The sequence below is a fragment of the Leucoraja erinacea genome, chromosome 6 (assembly GCF_028641065.1).
Source record: "Leucoraja erinacea ecotype New England chromosome 6, Leri_hhj_1, whole genome shotgun sequence".
NCBI lineage: Eukaryota > Metazoa > Chordata > Chondrichthyes > Rajiformes > Rajidae > Leucoraja > Leucoraja erinaceus.
The window spans coordinates 58,103,911-58,128,401 of record NC_073382.1 but is presented as its reverse complement, the minus strand read 5'-3'; the positions used below and the strand labels follow the sequence as shown (position 1 = coordinate 58,128,401).

The window sequence follows — 24,491 nt, the reverse complement described above, 5'->3', positions numbered from 1 at the left end:
TATGGTATGAGTGCAGGCAGGTGGGACTAAGGAAAAAAAAGTTGTTCGGCATGGACTTGTAGGGCCGAGATGGCCTGTTTCCGTGCTGTAATTGTTATATGGTTATATGGTTATTATAATACAACCAATATAGCTTATTTCAGTTAATTCTTCACTTGTTTTTGATGGCCTTCACATGGGGAAAAGATTTTCACTATTTGCCCTTAAAATAATATTGTAAACTTCTATCAGATTATCCTCTGCTTCCTTTGCCCCTGAAGAAAACAAGCCCAACTCACCCAAATCTCTCTCCATAACTAAATTCTTCAGTCCAGGCAACATCCAAGTGAATCTTCTCTGCACTCTCTCTTCTAGTGTGGTGATGAGAACTGCGCACCAAAGCCCACAGGGATCATAGTTGCTGAGGCAGTGGTTAGTGTTCTGCAGTGTTCAAGAGAGGTGGTTGCTGGGAAGAAGTTGTTCTTGAATCTGGAAGTCCCAGTTTTCAGGCTCCAATACCTTCTTCCTGATAGTTGTAGTGAGTTGAGAGCATGGCCAGGGTGGTGTGGGTCTTTGATGATATTAGCTGCCTTTTTGAGGCAGCATCTCCTGTAGATCCTTTTGATAGGGAGGGGGTTCTGTACCAGTGATGGACTGGGCAATGTCTACCACCTTCTGCAGCCTGCTTCATTCCTGTGCGTTTGAGTCATCAAACCAGGGCGTGAGGCAACTATTCACTGTGCACTTGCCGAGGTTTGATAGAGTATTTGACAACACACCAAATCTCCGCAATTTTCCAAGTTAGCATAAGCATCAATGAGCTTTCTTCACAATTGCATCAATATTCTGGGTCCAGGAACGATCTTCAGTGATATGCATGGCCAGGAGCTTGAAGCTGACTCCACCGTTCTTCCATCGATAAAGACAGGTTCATGGATTCCTGACTTTCCCCTGCTGAAATCTACAATTAGCTCCTTAGTCTTGCTAACCTTTGAGAGCAAGATTAGTGTTCTGGTGCCATTCAATCAGATGATCAATTTCTCTCTTGTACTCTGACTCATTATTACCTGTTATTCATACGGCAACAATGGTATTGTATGTGATTTTAACAGTCTTTGAAGAGGTGTCTGGCTACATCAGTACAGAGAGAATAGAGTGAGGACTGAGCATATAATCTTAAGGTGCTCCTGTGATGATGGTTATTGAGGAGGAACTATTCTTACTTATTTGCCGATTTTACATGGTGGATTGTTTAGACTGTATTTTTAAGAAAATAGTCTTGAGTAAAGAAATGTATGTTTAGTTTAGTTTAGAGTTATAGCGCGGAAACAGGCCCTTCGGCCCACTGAGCCAGCACCGATCAACGATCCCCGCACATTAGCACTACCCTACGTTTTTTTACATTTACACAAGCCAATTAACCTACAAACCTGTACGTCTGGAGTGTGGGAGGAAACCGAAGATCCCGGAGAAAACCCATGCAGGTACAAACTCCGTACAGACAGCATCCGTGGTCAGGATCGAACCCGGGTCTCTGACATTGTAAGGCGGCAACTGCCGCCCAAGCGAAACCTTATTCTATAATTAGTAACCCAGCAGTGAATTGAGTCACTGAAGGCGAAATAAATGGCATTCTCATTCTTTATTGCAGACTGCAACATCTGGATCTTATTAGAATGACTGGCCCAGGAGATATATTTCCGTTTTGATTTTAATTGCATAGAGGAAAGATTGGGTAGATCTTGTGCTCTATAATAATCCACTTTTTGCCTCATGGTTTTGATTGTTGCCCCTCATTTTGTTTATAGAATCATGCCAGAACCAAGGTGTTAATTTTGACCGCATTCATATTCTGGAAAGAGAAGCAGTGGAGTTGAAATGCCCTCAATTGGAATATGTAAAGCCTGCAATGCAGAATTACAGCGTTATGTGGTACCACAACAAAACATCAGAAGAAATAACAACAGACAAGAAGAAAAGGATACATGTGGACAATGACTCTCTTTGGTTACTTCCTGCATTAATTGAAGATACTGATCATTATATCTGTGTTGTGAGGTAAGGTTCCAAGATTACTCAAATGAGCGATTCTTAGCTCTCTCGATATTCAATACTCGCATCCAGACCAAGTAATGTTAGATGGTCCTACATTGGCGCTATAATAATTCTCAATAGAATTATTAATCCATTATAGGCTCATTCATTAAATTTCCAATTGTAAATATTTCATCATTTATCAGAATTCTTTGGTGCACCAAGTTATTTCATTATCATTAGGTTTTCAAGTTTGATCCATGTTTCATATTTCAAACAGGGTGGCAGTCTACACTTTTAATAATTGAGTGATCAGATTATTGTAATTCAGCCAAATTGTCAACTTTCAGGTTATGCTTTGTGTAGGTTTGGGTTTATTACTGTCACATGTGCCGAGGTACAGTGAAAATAGTAAGATTAAACGAGAACTTACCAGTTTGAAGTTTGATCTGTATTTTATGAGGAGTTACGATGAGGGATTACGTGAAGAGCCCGCCTCAGCACGCATGCGCGGCATACTTCAAAGCAGCGGTGTGGAATCACACATAGACACAGTTATTGAAATAAACATAGTAAGACAAGGAGACATCAGTTTATCAGTTTGATCCATAGTATTGAGGGTGGGAGCGGAGGGCACGTAATCCCTCATCGTAACTCCTCATAAAATACAGATCAAACTTCAAACTGGTAAGTTCTCGTTTAATCTTACTATTTTACTTCGGAGTCACGTGAGTGACTACGTGAAGACTTCAAAGCTCTGTGATTTCAAACCGTGTAACAGTTCATACTTCACTCGCTGCCGAAGTCATTCGAGGGAGGAAGTATGTTATCGTAATCAACCATGAATCTGTTTGTAAAAACAATAATGGTGTTATTAACAACAACAAGACCAATTGCTCCCCCGGGCTTAAATTATATATTTTTTGCAGATTCTTTTTCTGCAAACGATACAGGTTCTGTCAGTGGTTTGTTATAAAAGTTTGGAACGTATACTCCCTAGACCACCCTGCAGTAGCCAGGATGTGGTCCATAGGCTCGTCCATCCTCTTAGTTACTGACGTGGAAGCTGTCCTGGTGGAATAAGATTTATACACGTTAGTATTTACTCCAGCAACTCCCAGTACCTGCTTGAGCCACTAGAGATAGTTTAGCTCGTCACCCAACCAAGAGGTTTATTGTGGCTGACCCATAAGGCTTTTTCTTCTCCCTTGGTATTCCTTATTGTGTCGATGTAGATCTCTAAGTGGGTCATGACACATAAAACGTGGTTCAGGTGGGTATGCACGGAATTTCATGACTGGACCCGATGTTCCTGGTCTGTTCTGTTTGGCCAATCCTTGAATGGGAATGTGACACTATCTGGTGTTATAACCATGTTGTCCAATTGCAGTAGATGGGAGAACTGGCTCTTTGTTGACGTAAGGCCACCAGCATGTCCATCTTCAGGGTAGGCTGTTCCAGGGTGAGTAACCTGGCTGATGATCATCCCCTTAGGTATGTCAGGATTTCACTGACATCCCAATTTGGGTGTACCTATTTCTGGGGAATGAATTGAATATACCTCTCCTGTATCTGATCACCAGTGAGCAGTACCCAAGTCGAGCAGGCTGACAGAACATTTCCTTCATTGTGGTGAAGACCTGCCAGGAGCTCCAGTGTAGTTTTTTGTTGTAGTTGAATGTGTAATTCCTGTTTTGGAAAACAGTGTCCCATTTCTTGATGCTCCTCAGGTATGTTCCCTAGGATATGCGACGGAATGCTGTCATCAGGTTGATAGTGGTGCTGATCCAAGCACAGCAGTGGTCTTCCCAATTCTGCAATTCTTATAATGACCATGTCGAGGATCACTGGGAACCATGCCTGTGGACTTGGTCCACTGTAATTTGCGTAGTACCCGACTGATGAAGCCATAGTACCTATTGAAGAGGTAGAAGGAAAGGAGAACATAGAGATTAGATTCCCCCCCACCCCTTCAATATGCGGGAATGTCTCCATTGCCGCTGCCTTGAAATTGGTTTCATGTGACGTAAGTTAGTACGTGGTGATTTAATTGGATATAAGGAATCGATATCTGGTGTCCATATTGCTTAGTAATTTCAGCAAATATATTTGGTTTAAATGTATGTTTACAGTATTTAGCACACCTGATAGGTGAGTTACTGATGGTCAAACATGTTTGACGGCATACGGTTACCAATTGTTAATAAATTGTCACCTAATATCGATGTTCTCCGCCCAAGTGGTTTGGTATATGCCACCACTGTGATGTTGTTAACTTATAAACGAACATGCAAATTTGGTGGATTACTGAGCAAATGCTTCACTAGAAATAAGTAAGTTAATATATAACCCGTTTAAGTCAATTCACATTGGCACTAAGTATTACAAGCTCAGTAACACATCAGGACACATAAGATGTTACTCAAAACAGGTGGAAGTGTACAACCATAATCCTTCCTGCCGATAAATTCCATGATAACACTCCAGATTAATCCATTTGCCCCCATATTACAGGTATGGAGATAGTTTTGAACACTAGTACCTCAGCTCATAGAAAAGGTACAATGTTCAGTAGCTGGTAATGCTGCTACTATCCCAATTACTTTGCCACGTAGTTGATTGATGGTTAATGTTACCATAACTGATAGTCTTAATGAATACCAGATGACAAAGTTGTGGATGGTCAACGTAAATATCTGGATATATGGCAGTGCCCGCTAAATAAGTTAGTAGCTAATGCAGCTAAAGCTGTATCCAAGGATAGTCTGTCGTTAATATATAGACATGCCATGACGGAATGTTTCTTAAGTGTCAGGGCTGGTTGATTCTGGATAGCTTTGACTTAAATGCCGCAATGCTCATCATGGTTACTCCATCCAGGTAATTGCGGTATATCCGAAACTTATATGAGAAGGTACTGAATAGTATGCATCTCCAAGGTCGATGTCTACCATAAAGTATCCTTGGATCCATGGTAGTAGTTACAAATCCCATAAATGGGTATACCTGGTGAAATACTCAAGTGGTTTATCAATGATGGTGCGACATTCACTGCCGTGGGAGGGTAGACCCCTTGGGGTACTTGCTGAATTGGTGGCAAGATATTAATTCTATTCTCCTTGTATTTATTTTTTGGTATATAACTACCAAGAGTGATAGCTTCCTAACCAGGCGTGATTCACCCACCCCTTGTTAGTACAACCCTTCACCTCTATGTGATGGTAGGAACTATACTTATCTGTCTTCATTGTTGTTTTCTTCGGTTTCTGGTTCCTTGTTCTTGTAGGGACGATGTTTGTTTGGGGGGTGGCACATTTTCCATGGGGCCTGCTCTGGGCCGTGGCCTAAAATGCTACGGGTTTGGCATGCAGGCCCCGAGCTTTCACCAGTACCATGAGGTAGACGCCCCTGGTGGACGCGGAGAGGTACTGCTGTCTGGTCTTCTGTGTGGTGCTCATTCCAGACTCTGCCCTCTTGTGCCGAATAGTTTGAACACTTTGTCCAGTTTTTTAGGACTGATTTGGTAAGTGCCAAGTAGCAGGATCTGTGCTTGTGAGGTCGGCGTTCTCATAGTCCTGTTAATTTCATAGATGAGGGCAGGTTTGTGACTACCCTTGAGAAGTTATGGGGTATACCGTTGAACAGTAGGGTCAGGTGTTTTGCCATACTACCCTGCCCTTCTGGAATGAGCAGGTGAACATGATAGCCGACGTCAGGATATCAAATGCATTTTTAAAACATTTAGGTGAAATGCGCTGCTCAATGTATCTCCCAATAATGGCGGGCACTTTGAGTAAATACAATTTAGGGGTGGCGTGATAAAACCAACGCCTCATGGCTACCTGACTTGGAGAGGTTTTTTGGAAAAGACAGGTAGTAGGCTGGCCATCAGTTAAGACTGAAGCCATCTTGCTCGTGGTGAAACCACGTAGCGGCCACACCCAGCAGCTCTTCCTGTTCCTGTACCTCAAAGCATACTCCCGATGTTGTTCAGCCAGTGCCCCTTCTTCTTGACCAGCCCAGCTCTGGTCGCCAAAGCTGTCCTCGGATGAGGAGGAAGCAATGGCCAGTGCATGAGGCACTGTGGAGGGAGTGCCTGAACTCCCTCTGCGAAACTGCTCCCCATAAGCAAGTCTCGCTGGAGCTTATGCTCCACGAGCCGCTCCATGCGGCTCAGGCGGCTGTCTCTGCCGTAAGCGGGCGGTGAGACGTCCCCGTCCGGCGAATCGGATACCACCGGCCGGATGTCTTGACATCCAGTCCGCTGCTCAGGCGCTAGTGGAACTGGGCTCGGCTCGGTGTCGGGGATGGCGGAGCGCCGGGTTGGCGGTCCTACCGCCCTCTGTCCCCCACTGATGAGACGCCTGTCTGCTGGAGCCGAGCTGGGGACAGGTTTATTGGAGAGTCTTGTTCTGTTCTTTTTTCTTGGTACAAGCAAAGAACTCTCCTTTGTCAGTTAAACCGACCTCAGAGTAGACTTACCTGATGGTCCGTTTTTTAACTGTAGCGGGAGCGCCTGACTCCCGCTGTTCTCTGGACTGGAACCCGGCACAGCTCCCTGTCTGTGGACCGCAGCATGTGCGGTCCTGGTGGCGTCTTTCTTTCCCCCTTCCGGCGAACGGAACACTCCTTCCCCAAAGTCCAACGGGGGTCGCTTGCGTCGGGACTGGCCCCGGTGCAGCTCCTTGTCCGTGGACCGCAGCGTGTGCGGTCCTGGTGGCGCTTTCCCCGTTCCGTGAACCGGAACACTCCTTCCCCGTAGTCCAACGGGGGTGGCTTGCGTCTGCTGCTTTGCTCCACCTGGAGCAACAAACGGACGCGAGTCGCTGTTAGCCTGAAGGTAAGACTTACCTAAAGCTTCCTTTCAGCGTTGTAGCGGGCGTGCCTAACTCCCGCCTGCCGCTGTTGCCTGCTGAAACGTAATGCCGCGCATGCGTGCTGAGTGGGTTCTTCACGTAGTCACTCACGTGACTCCGAAGTAAAATCTTTGTTTTGCATAAAATCAAATCAGATAATACCATACATAAGTACAATCATTAAACTCCAGTACAATGGGTAGAGTGAAGAGAAAGATACAGAGTGCAGATTATTGTTCTCATCACTGTAGCACAGCAGTTCCATTGACAAAGCCCGATGACCGCAATGAAATAACGGTGAATCATACAGTACCCTAGTTTATGGAAGGACCATTCAGAAGCCTGATAATAGAGGGAAGTAGCTGTTTCTGAGTCTGGTGGTTCAGGCCTTCAATCTTATGCCTGTTGCGAGTGGGGAGAAGAAGGAATGACTGGGGTGGGAAAGGTCTTTGATTATGTTTAGATTTGCATGCTAACGAAACAGATCAGCTATGATATACGCAGGCACAATCAGTTCAAATCAAATACAGTGGATAGAGTAAAGGGGAAGGAAGATATAGAGTGCCAAATATAGTTCTCAGCAATGCAGCGCATCAGTTCCTTAAACAAAGTTCAATGTCCTCAATGGGGTAGAGGTGGATCGAACAGTAACCTAACTTATGAAAGGGCCATTCAAAAGCCTGATAGCCGAGGGGATGAAGCTGTCCCTGAGTCTGGTGGTATGAACATTCAAGCTTCAGTACCTATTGTGTTCAGTTCTGGGCACAATGTTATAGGAAAGGTATTGTCAAGCTTGAAAGGGTTCAGAAAAGATTTACGAGGATGTTGCCAGGACTAGAGGGTGTGAGTTATAGGGAGAGGTTGAGTAGGCTGGGTCTCTATTCCGCAGAGTGCAGGAGGATAAGGGGTGACCTTATAGAGGTTTCTATGATCATGAGAGGAATAGATCGGGCAGATGCACAGTGTTTTGCCCAGATAAGGGGAATCGAGGACTTTGGTTCAAGGTGATGGGAAAAAGATTTAACAGGAATCGAAGGGGTAATTTTTCACACAAAGGTTGGTGGGTGTATGGAACAAGCTGTCAAAGGAGGTAGTTGAGGCTACGACTATCCCATTGTTTAAGAAACAGTTAGACAGGTACACGGATAGGATTGGTTTGGAGGGATATGGACCAAGTGGGACTAGTGTAGCTAGGGGATTGTTGGCTGGTGTGGGAGAGTTGGGCTGAAGAGCCTGTTTCTACACTGTATCACTCTTCTGTTGTGAGGGAGTAGGGAGAAGAAGAAATGACCATTGTGGGACGAGTCTTTAGTTATGTTATGCTATTCCAAGGCAGCATAAAGTGTAGATGGCGTCAATGGAGCAGAGTCTGGTCTGTGTAATGGACTGGCCTACATCAAGCTGTGGGGAGACCTATAAGCAGGAGGATCACCATAAGAGGGGGTGATTGATCCATGACAGTGGGAGCTGCATTATTGTACCTTGGCAGCAGCAGCTCTAGTGAAGCCTTGGAGTGGTTCCTTTTAAAAGAGGGTCAGGTCCAGTGAGGAATGTTAAAGAAAACTTTAAAACACACTACAAAGATCGGCAGAGCGATCAAGACTTAATTTAAGAACGTTAAATACAATGGCCAGTGGAAACAGTAGAACTAGACTGTTCGCCGAACAATGATTCATGTGATCTTCCTACATTTTTTTTTCTCTTTATTGTTTGTTGACACTTCTAACCCATAACAGATTTCACAGAGGCACTTCAGCATTTCGTCTTTCTTCAGAATGGTCCAACCACAGTTGTAAATCATGCACTTCCAATAGGCACAGAGCATCTGGCAGCTCAAGCTAACCCTCATGGTAGCTAAACAGATGCCCCGTTACCCTTTGACCTTGTAATCTCTACTTTCTTGTATGATTATTATTTTAAAAGAAGTGCGCAATGTGCACCTTGGTCCTTAATCAGTCTTGATTAGGAGTCCCACACATTAGCCATCTTAAAGTACTCTGGTTACTGTTTTATGAATCCATGATGTTGTTTTCATGTTGAAAGAAAAATTAGGCCTGTTCATGTTTTCTCCTTCAATTATTCAACTTGCATGCTTTGAGCATTGAAATCAATTTTATTTGTGAGGTCACAGCTTAAGGATAAGGGGGAAATCCTTTAAAACCGAGATGAGAAGAACTTTTTTCACACAGAGATTGGTGAATCTCTGGAACTCTCTGCCGCAGAGGGTAGTTGAGGCCAGTTCATTGGCTATATTTAAGAGGGAGTTAGATGTGGCCCTTGTGGCTAAGGGTATGGGTATGGAGGGTATGGAGAGAAGGCAGGTACGGGATACTGAGTTGGATGATCAGCCATGATCATATTGAATGGCGGTGCAGGCTCGAAGGGTCGAATGGCCTACTCCTGCACCTAATTTCTATGTTTCTATGTTTCTATATGCATTCAGAGGCCAATCTAACATTTTGATGTGCACTCACAGGTATTCTACATTTTGCATCAAAGAGGCTGTTTCATTGACAATTACTAACTCCACTAGTGCATCATGCCCACAGAATGGCTTTTCCTATTTGTCAACATCTTATTCGAGGACATCAAAAGTAATTCATTGCCCTGAAATCACCAACTATGTGGATTTAAGTAGAGATTTTGCACTCAAGTGGTACAAGGTAAGGAATCCGTAATGTGGTTAATTGGTTTATGACATTGACTGATTGAAATGATGTATCATTTAAAATAATTTCTAGAAGTATTTCTTAAGTGCTGAACAAGAATACAACAAAAATAGATTGGGACCAAAAAAAAAACTGCCCAGGCCCACCTTCAACAAGTTCCTACTTTCCAAACAGTAGATTTGTGATGAGTGTAGGTTTGCTACCTTGCAGCGCCAGAGACCCGGGTTCGATCATGACTCTGGGTGCTGTGTGTACAGAATTTGTACATTGTTCCTATGTTTTTCTTATAATTGATACAAATAAAGTGAAAATGATAACAGCTTCTGTGTATGCAATCAAGTCCACGTAATGGCACAAAGATCAGTCTGTTCGGAGAAGTGAACATCAACCAAATCCTTGTATATCATCGTGAGAATAAGGGGTAAGCCATTTAGAACGGAGATGAGGAAACACTTTTTCACACACAGAGTTGTGAGTGTGGAATTCTCTGCCTCAGAGGGCGGTGGAGGCCTGGTTCTCTGGAAACTTTCAAGAGAGAGCTAGATAGGGCTCTTGAAGATAGCAGAGTCAGGGGATATGGGGAGAAGGCAGGAACGGGATACTGATTGTGGATGATCAACCATGATCACATTGAAAGGCAGTGCTGGCCTGAAGGGCCATATGGCCTACTCCTGCACCTATTGTCTATGAGACAATGGGGAAAAATGTAAAAGATCTCATCTAAATATCTGCAGATGCACATTGATGGGTCAGAAATGTTGATGGGTGTAACGAGTTCCACGCAATCGAGTGAGCGTTAGTGAATTCTTAAAGCAATTGGGAAATAAATCTCACTATGTTTTTGGAATTGGAAAGTAAAATTATCCCCTTTTACTTTGTTAGAGCTGGTAAATCAAATTCTGGGATCAAAGGGAATTTTGTAGTGAGGGAAACAAGAATGAATATTTCAAGCAAATGCCTAGGAGAGCAGGAAAAGTAAGAAACTGCACTTATTTTTCCTACTACTATGGTTCTGGCAAAACATTACTGATCTAAAATTTTAACACTCATTATCTCTCCACAGTTTAATGCCTGACCTGCTGAGTATTTCCAGCACTCTCTGCTTTTATTTCAGATTTCTTCTGCAGTGTTTTGATTTTCATTGGCGGCATGTTCATGTCGTTTTCCTGCTGACATTGTCTGAAAAAGTATTTTGACACAAAACATAGTCTATCCATGGTCTCCAGAGATGCTGCCTGATCTGCTGAGTTACTCCAGCACTATGTGCTCTTTTATGTATTAATTAGCATCTGCAGTTCTTTGATTTATGTTGTAGCTGCACTGTTGTACCAACAGGTGGCAACATTTGGACAATATCTTAACTTCCATCGCTGGCTGCTCTCACTGCCTCATCTGTGCAGGCAGGAGCTCTCATTCAGTTTAGAAATGATTTGGCATCATCTTTCAGCATGCAGTTTGAATTTTTATCGAGTTGCCTTTAAACTGCTGGAGTTCTTAATCTTAATTTAGTTTGCTAATACACTGAGGTTTAGTTTAGTGAGAGAGTATGGAAACAGACCCTTCGGCCCATTGAGTCCACGCCAATCATTGATCACCCAGACACTAGTTATTACACTTTCACATCCACTCCCTACACACTAGGGGGAATTTATAGAGGCCAATAGAGGGGAGAATATACAAACAAAGCAATGACCGCAGCCAAGGTCAGGGTGTAACTTGGATCTCTGGTGTTGTAAGTCAGCAGCTCTACTGTTACGCTGGTTGCAAACATCTGGGGATATTTTCTGACCGAGTGGAGCCATAGGAATGTTGCAGACCTATAATTTCTTTTCTCCAGTTGGAAAATCTGGGCTATAGGATACGTGGATATAGAATAGTAATTGTATATTCTTTTGTTTTCAGAACTGCAATCCTATTTCATATGGTGATGCAAAATACAACTACCACAAGAATAGAGAGTACCTTACTGTAAACAATGTGGAGCCTTCAGATGCAGGAATATATGTTTGTGAGCTACAGTTTATGCATAATGATTTACAATATAAAACATCAAGAACTATTGACTTTGATGTTAAAGGTACGTCTCAGCAGGACGGTAATGCATATGCCTTTCTTCGAAATTTATTTTAGAGTTTTATTCTTCATTTGTAAAACAATACTGTTTGCAAGAGATGGACATTTCACAATCGTATTTTTTGAAGAATGCTGATTTAATTTTTTATTATTATAAATGCTTCTGATAGAATGCGGAACAGTTACTTTGGGAAGACATTAACAAGAAGATCAGACTAAATACCTGTAGTAAAAAACTTGCTGCATTTTACTCACTGTCTGCTCTTTTTACAGTTATGTATTTAATATGCAAATCATAATAATGATGTTTTAAAGGTTATTATTTTTACAAAGTATGTTGGTGAATTGTTTGAATGTATAAATGCCTTAAAATGTGCTGAGATTATTGTAGATCAACAAATTAATTGTTAAACAATCATTAACACCATCTAGTGGAATAGGATGGTTTGCTATAACCAGCACGACTTCCATATGTGAGGTTATCCATTTTGGTGGCAAAAACAGGAAAGCCGATTATTATCTAAACGGTGGCCGATTGGGAAACGGGGAGATGCAGCGAGACCTGGGTGTCATGGTACACCAGTCATTGAAGGTAGGCATGCAGGTGCAGCAGGCAGTAAAGAAAGCGAATGGCATGTTGGCCTTCATAGCAAGAGGATTTGAGTATAGGAGCAGGGAGGTTCTACTGCAGTTGTATAGGGTCTTGGTGAGACCACACCTGGAGTATTGCGTGCAGTTTTGGTCTCCAAATCTGAGGAAGGACATTATTGCCATAGAGGGAGTGCAGAGAAGGTTCACCAGACTGATTCCTGGGATGTCAGGACTGTCTTATGAAGAAAGACTGGATAGACTTGGTTTATACTCTCTAGAGTTTAGGAGATTGAGAGGGGATCTTATAGAAACTTACAAAATTCTTAAGGGGTTGGACAGGCTAGATGCAGGAAGATTGTTCCCGATGTTGGGGAAGTCCAGGACAAGGGGTCACAGCTTAAGGATAAGGGGGAAATCCTTTAAAACCGAGATGAGGAGAACTTTTTTCACACAGAGAGTGGTGAATCTCTGGAACTCTCTGCCACAGAGGGTAGTTGAGGCCAGTTCATTGGCTATATTTAAGAGGGAGTTAGATGTGGCCCTTGTGGCCAAGGGGATCAGAGGGTATTGAGAAAAGGCAGGTACGGGATACTGAGTTGGATGATCAGCCATGATCATATTAAATGGCGGTGCAGGCTCGAAGGGGCGAATGGCCTACTCCTGCACCTAATTTCTATGTTTCTATGTTTCTATGTTTCTATGTGATGATATAAGAGAGATATATGAATCATCATTAGGCACAGGTGAGGTGCCGAAAGACTGCAGTGCGGTTAATGTTGTGCCTCAATTTAATAAAGGCTGGAAAATACAGATCACTGAGCCCAACATTTGTGGTAGGTAAGTTACTGGAGAAGATTCTGAGGGATAAACATAGAAACATAGAAAATAGGTGCATGAGTAGGCCATTCGGCCCTTCGAGCCTGCACCGCAATTCAATATGATCATGGCTGATTATCCTGTACCAGCCTTCTTTCCATACCTTCTGATCCCTTTAGCCACATCTAACTCCCTCTTAAATATAGCCAATGAACTGGCCTCAACCACCTGTGGCAGAGAATTCCACAGATTCACCACTCTGTGTGAAACAAAATGTTGTCATCTCGGTCCTAAAAGACTTCCCTCTTATCCTCAAACTTTGATAAGATACATATGCATTTGGATAGACAAAACTGATTAGTTCAAGTTCAAGTTCAAGATTAGGGATAATCAGCATGGTTTTGTACATGGAAGGTTATTCTTATGAATTTGATTGGGTTGTTTTAAGAGGTAACCAAAAAGGTTGATGAAGGCAAGACTGTAGACATTGTCTACATGGACTTTAACGAGGCCTTTGATATGGTTCCGCATGGTAGGCTGATCTGGAAGGTTAAATCACATGGGATCTAGTGAGAGCTAGCCAATTGAATGAGAATTGGCTTCATGGAAGTAAGCAGAGGGTGATGGTGGAATGTTGCTATTCAGATTGGAGGCGTGTGACAACTAGTGTGTCTCGGGGATCGGTGTTAGTTCCACTGCTGTTTGTGGTTTATATATGAATGATTTGGATAATCGATACTATCACATGATTAGTCCGTTTGCACATGATACTATCACATGTTGTAGATGTTCTGGTTAAAATAAATTACAGCAGGATCTTAATTAGCTGGGCAAATGGGCTGAGGAATAGTTCAATGGAGTTTAATGCAGATAAGTGCCAGGTGTTGCATTTTGGGAAACAAAACAGGGCAGGATCTTCACAGTGAATGCCATTGGGGGGGATCTTGGAGTGCACCTGGGAGTGCAGGTAGATAGTTCCCTGAAAGTGGTACCAGAGGAAAGTGGTAAAGGAGGATTTTAGTACAATGATCTTCATCAGTCATGATATTTAATATGGGAAGGTGGGATTTTTTCTTACAGTTGTACACGACATTGGTGAGGTCATATTTGGAGTATTTTATTCAATTTTTGTCACCTTGCAATAGGGAGGATGTCATTAAGTTGGAAACTGTGCAGAGGATTTCCAAGGATTTTGACAGAACTTGAGGACCTAAGATATAGGGAGAGGTTGGGTAGGCTAGGACTTTATTCCTTGGAGTGCAGGAGCCTGACAGGTGATCTTATAAAGGTGCACAAAATCATGAGGGGATTAGATCGGGTGAATGTGTAGAGTCTTTTTCCCAAAGTACTGGAATCAAGAACCAGAGGACATAAGGTTAACGTGAGAGGGGAAAGATTCAATAGGAATCTGCGGGCAACTTTTACACACAGAGAGTGGTGAGTAAATAGAATGAGCTGCCAGAGGAGGTAGTTGAAGCATAACAATTAAAAGACGTTTGGAGAGGTACATGGATAGGAAATGTTTAGTGGGATTTATACCAAACGCGGGCAGATGGAACGCGTTGATAGAGCATCTTGGTTGGCATGGGCAAGTTGGGCCAATGGGCCTGTTTTCGTGCTGTATGACTTTGACAATCAATAGGTGAATTGGTGGAAGTGGTTAAAAGCTAGTATGGAGATCAGTGGGTCAAATGGCATCCGACACCTCCTTAATGACTACGATAAATGTGACCTTTCTTCTTTCATGCCAGCATTTCAGCATCAATTTTTATTTTGTGTGCAAGATCATTAATCATAAAATAAACAATAAGTCTGTATATCTTGCTCTAAAATACTTTATTTTCATTTTCACAGGCTGTAAAGCGACTGTAGGTCCAGAAATAATGCACCCTGAAAATGGTACAATTGAAATATCACCTGGTAAGTTGAATTTTTGTTGTCCTAAAAGGTGAGGATATAGTCAGAATCGAGCCCGGGTCTCTGGCGCAGTAAGGCAGCAACTTTACTGCTGCACAATGAGCTTTTGCTGTATCCCAGCTGAAATCACCTTTTCAGTGTTCACTTTGTGCATAACATTTATTATAACACAATAAATTATAATATTTTAAAAATTACATTTGAGTAAAATCACGCAGTTGCTTATATGTAATATCGCTAGCAAATGATCTTAGTTTAAAAAATCCGATCCTTTTTAGATGTAGAATTCCTCACTTTCACCAGTGAAATATTTTTTTCTATTTAACAGAATGTAAATTTACAATAACATTTATATTTGTTTAGATAGATCAAGATGCATTCATTCTAATATTATGACGATTAGGTAAATCAGGATGTTTGCATGTTATTTGTGCAGGTTCAAACTTCAATTTGTCCTGTGTGGCATATGCTGGATTTTGTGAGTCTTCTGTCATACTGATATATTGGCTAGTAAACAATGAATTTATTGAAGACTATATCAACGAATCTTTCCAGCTTGAAAAAAGGTATCCATTTCTGAATTTTCTGGGCTTGAATTAACACATAATTGAGTATCATTAAGAAGGTTCAAAGGAGCTGTTGGGATTTTTGACTAACTCGTGTAAACTTTTTTCCATTAGGAAAACTAATGACGACCAAGGCAACTATCATCAACTGAATATAATATTAACCAATTTCAAAGAAGAGTATTATAACAAAGTATTTAAATGTGTCGCAGTAAATGGTGTGGGAGCTCAAATTGCAGCTGTTCATTTTAGAAAAACAGGCAAGTAATTCATTACAATATTTAAGAAAAGCAAAGGTATTTGTTCAAAGGGCTATTTGGTATTTCTGATGTGTGATTTCTGTTTGATCTTATTGAATGTATTGACAATATCCGTCGATGTATTAATCCAGTCTGACACGACTGCGCGATGCACTTCTACACTTCTGGAAGATAATCAAGTTTGCATTTTGGGTCCTAAAGATCATGTTTATGCTTGTGTTAGGAATTCACAGTGAGCATTAAAAGAAAAGAAGGCCTTGAAATTGGACTATGCGGCACTGAATTTTTACTTGGCTTGCAGTACAATTACTATGAAAGGGGCATCTACTGCTTGTGTCACAAAGTCCAGGAATTTCATTCCATGGTGCTCTATGCACAGGGGACACTGGACATCACAGTGACATTCAGTAATGTACAGTGGTGCCACTTGATTATTTTTGCTGGACCTAGACCTAGACAGTAAACTGGACTGGTCCAGGAATGCTGAGGCACTGGATAAGAAGGGACAGAGCTGTCTGTACTTTCTGAGGAGGCTCCGCTCTTTCATCGACTGCAGTAAGATTCTGCAGATGTTCTATCCATCGGTGGTGGCCAGTGCCATCGTCAATGCTGGTGTAGCAGGGCAAAGGCAGTGGATGCCAACAGTATCAACAAGCTCATCAGGAAACCTGGCTTCATCCTGGGAGTGGAATTGGATTCATTGGAGGTGGTCTGGGAGGGGAGAATGCTCCTCAAACTGCAGAGCATCTTGGACAATACAGCTCACCCCCCCCCCCCCCCCCCCCCCCCCCCCACCAATGACACATGTCAACCCGAGGAGCACCTTCAGCAACAGACTAGTTGCACCAAGATGTAGAACAGAACGCCACAGGAGATCCTTTCGCCCAGTGTCTATCAAACTGTATCTACTGGAGTAGAGTGACTCCCCTCCTTCCCATACCCTTCAAGTTTTGCACATCCACAATCCAGGAGTTTCCACTCGTCACTTTAATTTCATGTTTCATGTATCTTGTTGCGTTTTATGACTGTCCATCTGCATCCCTTTTGGTCATATCTTTAAACACCAGCCAAACCCACACACCACTCAAGCTCACATTACTCCCCTTGTACCCATCCTCCACCCATCCAAATCTGCTCCCCATTCTGCTCTTGCCCTGATAATTCACCCACATCTCCAACTCCAAACACCAATTCACATCTGATTACAATTCCATCCTCCCAGAAACCAAGACCTGTGCATCTTGTGTTGTAGAATTTTACATTGCCAGATCCATGAATAAAACAGCCATGGCCACGAAGCAGGGATGGTTCAACGTGCCTTTGTTAATCATATTTCGAAGGTTTAATTGGGTTTGGGTTATGGAAGTTTTAAATGTTGTACTTATGCATTGTAGAAGTTTGGGTTATTGTGACAGCTTTATATACTTGGCAAACATAGTAATTATGCACATTCGGCCCTTGAGCCGTAGAAGATCATGGCTTTCATCCAGTATTGACCTTTTCTCCATACCCCCAATACTTGGCAAACATCTAACTCCCTCTTAAATATAGCAGTGAACTGGCCTCAACTACCCTCTTGGCAGAGATTCCAGAGATCCACTCTCTGTGTGCATCTCCTTTTTCTTCCTTATCCTTAAGATTGAAAAGCTGGTAGCATTGGACATCTGAGATCCACCTTTTGGAATTTCTTCCCTATACCTCTACCCCTTTCTCTGCTCCTTTTGACATCTTTTGAAAAGGCAGAGGCTTCCCAAGGACTGGTGGGACAACACAATGTTTTGTACAACTGATGACCAAATAATAATTTTTTTTACAGCAATAAACTTGACTCTCCAAGCACTTCGTGTGAAGCTGACCTTGCAGAATTTGTTCCATCTCAATTTTCATTAACATTCTTTAAACCTTTTTTCCACCAAATTTTAAACATCTGCACAACCTCCATGCAATGGCTTGCCACCATTTTGAACATTTTTATCGGATCTCTATGGCGTTATGTAATATACATTGGATTTGGGAATATATAATATTCCTAAATTCCATTTCTCAGAATTACTTTGAATTGTGCATATCAATTTAGATTTATTTAAAAACATACTTTTGTCATTTAAATTTTTCTAACTATAATATAAACCATTTTTAGAACTGCTTATCAATTCTATTTCAACATGAAAATGTCTGCTTTTATTAACAGAAAATAACTAGTTGGGAGTATATGTTATAAATATACAGGTCGATATACAGGCCAATGCTTTTGACATTGTATGTTGCCAAACCACAGAGTCAGTCAGTCCAAAAAAATTGCGTCTAATGTTTTTCTTTCCATTTTGCAGAATTATAGTGTAAAATGTTTTTTAAATGAGTGTTGTTCAATTGTGTTGCCTTTCTGTGGTAATCCCAAGCAAGTAAATTGTGCACATCCACGGTCAATTTTACTAAAATTTACTCTTTGTTTATGTTCAGCTGCTGATTTTACACGAGAGATCGTAGCTACATTTGGTGTGTTTGCATGTGTTTTATTCATCTGCATTTGCACGTACAAGATTTTCAAGATTGATATTGTCCTGTGCTTTCGTGATACCTTTGTAGTAAATAGTTCTGAAAATGGTAAGTGCAAATTTTATCCTTGTTTAAGAATATTTGCATATGAACTTCAAGCTATAATTACAGAGCCAAATACAGTTTAATTTAAAGGTACATTAAGTCAAACACTTTCAAGAGAGTTATGTTGGTGCTCTGTTTGTTTTCAGATGGGAAGAAATATGATGCATATATCATATATCCACAAAGCACTTGTTCACCAAACAGTCCTGATGTACTTATCTTTGTTATGAATATATTGCCACGAGTTTTGGAATTCCAGTGCGGATATAGGTTGTTCATACCTGGAAGGGATGATCCTCCTGGAGAAGGTAAGACTGTTTGCTCAATGGCTCAATAAAACTTTATCATCACGTCTAGGTACTGTGAAATTCTTTATTTGCATACAGTTCTGTGACAATCATACCATACAATAGGCACCATAGTACTAAGTTTAAGATTGTAAGATAGTAGACCACACTGAGTCAGTACACAAAAGTTGCCATGTTTTGGGTGCCATCTTGTACCCTTTAAGTCTGAATTTGTAAAAAACATTGTTAGAATCTTAACTTGGTCATAGAGGCCCGATGTTCTGGTAGCGGCACTGGGTCGGTGTTGAAGAGATTGGCTTGGCAGGGCGATGTGTTGATGTCATTTACCGCTGCTGCAGCTCACGTCCATGCCGCCCGCTCGGCCACTTGGAATGGTGCCTGATCTAATGGAGCCCTGAGCTGTTCCAGAGCCTCCAGTTCCCACTCTACTAAATCAACCACTGCGATACCTCCTTGACATTGGCATGAGAATGTGCTGTCCTTCACCTTTGACGACCATCTCAGTCTCTGTGCCTCGGATCGCCTCCTGCAGCCCACCCAGAGACACTCCAAAAACATCGGGCCCCAAATGCTCACTGTCATCGATCTTTCCTTCTGTCCGCCACTGCCGCCATTCATGTGAGAACGCTCTACGCCGCAGATCTTTGCATGTTGCATTAATAATCAATATAAGCATAGATGTTCTGAATATGGGCATAATTCCACATGATATTTAACCATAGATAATACACCCCCAAGTGAAGATACTTGTACCTATTTTATTCATGCAGTTGCTGTAGGCATGGCAAGCAAGTTTAACCTTTATTGCTCAATATTAATTGCTCTTGTGGTGGGAGATTGCAACCTTCACGTGGTCCACCCTGTTTCAACGAATGCAATCAACCTGGCGTGCACAATCAAATAAGATCCAATAGAACAAGTTGTCCTACAACTTTAGGCTGTGCACGCCTTACGCAAGAAGAAGAAGAAGATTAATTGCTCTTGAGAAGGTGCTGGTGAATTGCTGCCTCTGACTCCTGCAGTCCATTCAACCTGCAGAGCATAGTACAATGCTGCACAGGAACAGGCCCTTTGCCCCACATTGTCCATGTTAAACATGATGCCAATTTAAACTAGTCACCTCTGCTTACACATAATCCATATCCTTCCATTCCCAGCATATCTAAGTGCCTATCCAAATGCCTCTTAAATGCCACTAATGTATTTGACTCCACCACCACCACTGGCAGCATGTTCCAAGCACCTGCCAATCTGTGTAAAATACTAGACCCACACACATCCTTTAAACATTGCCCCTCTCACCTTGACACTATGCCGCCCTAATCTTTGACTCATCCACCCTGGGGAAAAGGATTCTGGCTGTCTACCCTATCTATGCCTCCTGTCTGACAGCATAACGGCATCGTCCATGTGATGAAGATATTCCGATTCTGCTATTGGGATTGTTTTCCATGATTTTGACCCAGAAATAATCACCATTTGTTTCTCGGTCAGAATGATATTTGAATTGGAATGTGTAGGTGGTGTGCCGACTGTCGTTGCACTTCTAAATGATGGACATTGCAGTTTTAGTGCAAATAAAATGTGCTTCTAAACTGTGTACTCTGTTAGAATCAGGGCTGCAAGATTCAATACGTTTTTTGAAAGGTCAATTCTGTATTAATCCTTCCACCCTTTTCTCCACTTTTGTAGCTTTAGTTGAACAAGTAAAAACAAATATCAAAGAAAGCAGAAGACTGATTATTTTGATGGCAAAGTCTGTGGATAAATGGCTGTTTGAGCAACAAGTTGGATTGCACGATGCACTGCTGTGTGACGAAGTGAAAGTTATTCTAATTGAGCTGGAGCATCACGATGATTATAGTGACTTTTCAGAATCAATGAGACATATTATACAAAAGAAAGGAACCATTAAATGGACAAAAAAAGAATGGACTGCAAAATCTCCATCTTCAAACTCAAAATTTTGGAAACAAGTGAGATATAATATGTCATCAAGATCTCCCCAGTCACAGGAAAATATTCACCTCATTTAAAATGCACCAAATGGGACTCAATCCATCTTTGTATAGACTGAAGATTTCTAAACTTACTCCCATAGGTAATTATGTAAAATGAAGAGGTGTATTACAAAACACCAGGAATTAGTTTATACATGGGTTTGCCGTTACGATCTAGGAGGTCAGAAGAATTCCATTTTGGAATATTATGAACTTCAAGGAAATTTAAACCCTTTAATTTTTTTCAAAACTTTATAGTGTCATATGATTTTGAAGGTTATACCTTTTTAGTTCATAATTTTATTTTAAAACTGTGCAACATCTGTACTTTATATTTAATATAGCATATAATGTACAAAAAATAGATTTTGTTTTGTACATTTTCAGTAAATAGATTCAGATTCCTCATTTTGTCATATCTAAAGATTACTAAGCACAATCTAAAAGCAGATTTGTAATGTTGGATATGTACTATCGAATATGCTTTTAATCTTACATAAGATCCATTTTGTAGAAACTAGATTTTTTTTTAAATATAATTTTGTTTTGTGGAAGAGTACGTTACAGAATGTTATGAATTTGACACCTTGCACAAACCTTAAATACACCCCGTGTGACTATTAAAAGTCGATAATGAGAAACAACCGTACAGAGCTCATTTGTGTGAAATAACTTAATGAACCAGATCGGGTGGTGCCATTGAGTATGGCTGCCTCGCCTGCAGCTGTTTGTCCTTCCATCTTTTTATTTTTAGTCTGTCAAAAAGTTTTGTTATGGAGGTCTTTGAGTCTTTTTATGTGGGGGAAGGGGGAAACCTTTTTAGTCACTGCCATCGCAGTGACGAAGTACCATCGCAGAACGGACGATGCCTTATTGGGGTCTCCGTGTGGAGGTCCGGAGTGCTGGGACTGCCGATTTTAACACCGTGGAGCTGTGGTCTGCGGAGCTTTCAGCCGTGGGCGGCACAGCTTTAACAACGCGGGGTCCTGTGATCTTTCGCCGAGGATTGCCGTGTGGAGCTCCGCCCAACTCGGCCTGTGGACTTCGGGAGCTGTGGTCTCCGGTAGGAAGCGGCCGATTCAGAACTCCAGGCCGCTGAGAGTGTTCTTCCGATGCTGGAGTTCCATCATCTGGCGAGAGGGCCTGAACATCGGGCCGCCGTTGCGGCGACTGCGGAGGCCTCAATAGGCCCCAACCACGGGTGATCATAGAGGAAGTGGACTGAACTTCCCTCACAGTGGGAAACTTTGATTCTGCTGTGTGAGCATGTTAATGTTAAATTCTTCCGTGTGTTGTGTTATTTTTATTTGTATGGCTGTATGGCAACCCAAATCCCGCTGTACCAATTGGTATAGTGACAATAAATGTAAACTTGAACTTGAATCAATAAACAAAAAGCAAAGTGCTGGAAGAGTGGGTCAGGCAGCATCTGTGGAAGAAATGGACTGACAACGTTTCAGGTTGGGACCCTTCTTCATTCTGATTATTAAGTTTGGCTGCACATTTCATTGTTCGTTATAATCAGTATACCTTATACTGAAAATTCTATTAAATATATTGGATGGTATAAACATCAGATATATATAAAATAAACCAAAAAATTGTTCATATAAGAGTACAGATGAAATAAACCAAAACACCCTTTGTTAGAACAATATAGATCGAGAATCTCAGACTGTACAGATGATTCCCCTGGAATTTAAACTTCATCCTGGAATCATTGGCTCCTCTAAAAGCATGGGACAAAGGTAAAGTTTGACCAAACATTAAAACACATTTTGTTGGGCTAGACTGTACATGATTGTTTAAACTTCATCCTGGTCTCCACAGCAGACAAAGGTGTTTGTCTTAACACTCAACAAATGAACAATTATCTTTGCCCTGACAAATGTTGGAACTCGGTTAGCAACCAAGTCACAACAGGGATCCATCCAATGTCTGAATGGGAGGAATCTATTCGCTCTGGACTAAATCTTTGTTGTTTTAAACTATAAAACTCTGTCTGTGTTTAAAATTCTATAGTTATCTGAAATGTTTAATATTATTGATTTAGCAATAACTGACTCTAGGTATGTTACAAAACCTACCTGAATCGTCATTAGGAATCTGCCCTCAGCCATGTCGGCGATTTTGGCGCTGTTTGGAGGGGGCGGGTTTTAAAGGCGATTTTTACTAGGCTGTACTAATCGCACATGCCTAGTAAATCATTAACGAAAAATCGTTTAAAACTCTGTCGATAATATAGTTCTAATAGTTTTAAAATTACTGTTTAATTCCGCAACCTCTCGCAGCCCCAGGGCCCGCAAGAACCCACTAAGAAAGCCGATTTAAATGGGCATTTATTTACAGCAATTGAACACTAAATTCCTTCCATTTGGCCTATAAATTAATGTAAATTAGATATAAAAATCATGTTATATTGTGAATTATTTGTTATTGACACTTACATTTCAAAATAATAGGATATCAAGCTTTTTTGCTGCTTGCATGAAACAGATGCGAGAGAAAAATACTTTTTTATAAGATATGAAAGTGAATTTGGTGTCAAAAAACTTATTGTTAATTGGGATAAAAAATATCTGTGAATCGATATGGCTACATGCTGCTTGCATGAAAGCGAGAAATATTAAACAAAAACAAATGGATGTGAATCGATATGGCTACATTGTCACAGCAACAAAATGCACTATCAAGGGCTGTTCTTACTTTAAAATTAAAATTAGGTTGTAAGTTTGATAAATGTTTAAATTATGTGGCATTTTCATTATTCTAAGTCACATTAGCTAGCTCCATGCATGAAGCCTTAGGGGCCTATCCCACTTTGCGATTTTTTGGGAGACTGCGAGTGTCAGTGACTGATGCCCGTAGTCACCCTAAAAACCGTTAAGTTGTAAGACATACTGTTACTTATGCTGTTGGGGTGAGGGCTAGGGTTAGGGACCACAGATGGGCTGTAAAATATTCTTCCTTCAATACATGGATTTTAAACATTAATATATTAAAATGAATACAATAAAATCAATTGTGCAAATGAAAAGATGTCTGAGTCGTTCAGTTTTATTTACAGAAGTATTGGTCCACTTCCAGATCCAATCACCATTGGTAACTTTTCACAGGAAAGGATTCAGTGACTGTAGACAGAACTCCCCTCTCCCCTCCACTCCCCATCGGTGGTCCCTAGCCCTAACCCTGACCGGGCGTCACCCGCAGGACAGCATACGTCAGCGTGTGACGGTGCAGAATGTCGCCTGAAGATTTTAAACATTCCAAAATCCAGGGGCGGCAGGGAGACACCGCGCATCACACCGCGCGTCACGCCCCGACCACGCCGCAACAACCTCTTTTCAGGCTGTCGCAGAAAATGTCATCCAAGTGGGACAGGCCCTTTACTGTTCATTACATTAAAACAATCTTTGCCTGGGTAGTAGTTTCTCTGGCAAACAAATAATCTCTTACACATAGAATAATGCAAGTAAAGACTAAAACTGTTCAAGGGGGTAGAATAACATTTATTTATTCTACAATGCTATTAATTGTTCAGTACATCACAATACTGCAAGAAAATAATTCTGTAAAATTCAAATTGCTGGAAGAACTCAGTGGGCCAGGGAGCATCTGTGATGGGGAAATGAATTTCAATTTCCAGCTTATGTAGGAAGGAACTGCAGATGCTGGTTTACACCGAAGATAGACACAAAATTCTGGAGTAACTCAGTGGGTCAGTCTGATGAAGGGTCTCAACCCGAAACGTCACCTGTTCCTTTTCTCCAGAGATGTTGCCTGACCTGTTGAGTTACTCCAGCGGTTTGTGCATATCTTCA

At 41.5% G+C, this 24,491-nt stretch overlaps 1 protein-coding gene across 1 annotated transcript in view; it reads left to right on the top strand.

Moving 5' to 3' along the window:
• Positions 1-22,232, top strand: part of LOC129698191 (interleukin-1 receptor type 1-like) — a 57,314-nt gene extending 35,082 nt beyond the window's left edge. The window contains exons 4-12 of the mRNA XM_055637145.1: positions 1,788-2,037; positions 9,346-9,532; positions 11,441-11,615; positions 14,873-14,938; positions 15,372-15,501; positions 15,616-15,761; positions 18,222-18,365; positions 18,509-18,670; positions 20,363-22,232. Of these exons, the coding sequence (XP_055493120.1) occupies positions 1,788-2,037; positions 9,346-9,532; positions 11,441-11,615; positions 14,873-14,938; positions 15,372-15,501; positions 15,616-15,761; positions 18,222-18,365; positions 18,509-18,670; positions 20,363-20,706 (1,604 nt within the window). The 3' untranslated portion in view covers positions 20,707-22,232. The remainder of the gene's footprint in view (positions 1-1,787; positions 2,038-9,345; positions 9,533-11,440; positions 11,616-14,872; positions 14,939-15,371; positions 15,502-15,615; positions 15,762-18,221; positions 18,366-18,508; positions 18,671-20,362) is intronic.
• Positions 22,233-24,491: the final 2,259 nt, after the last annotated feature.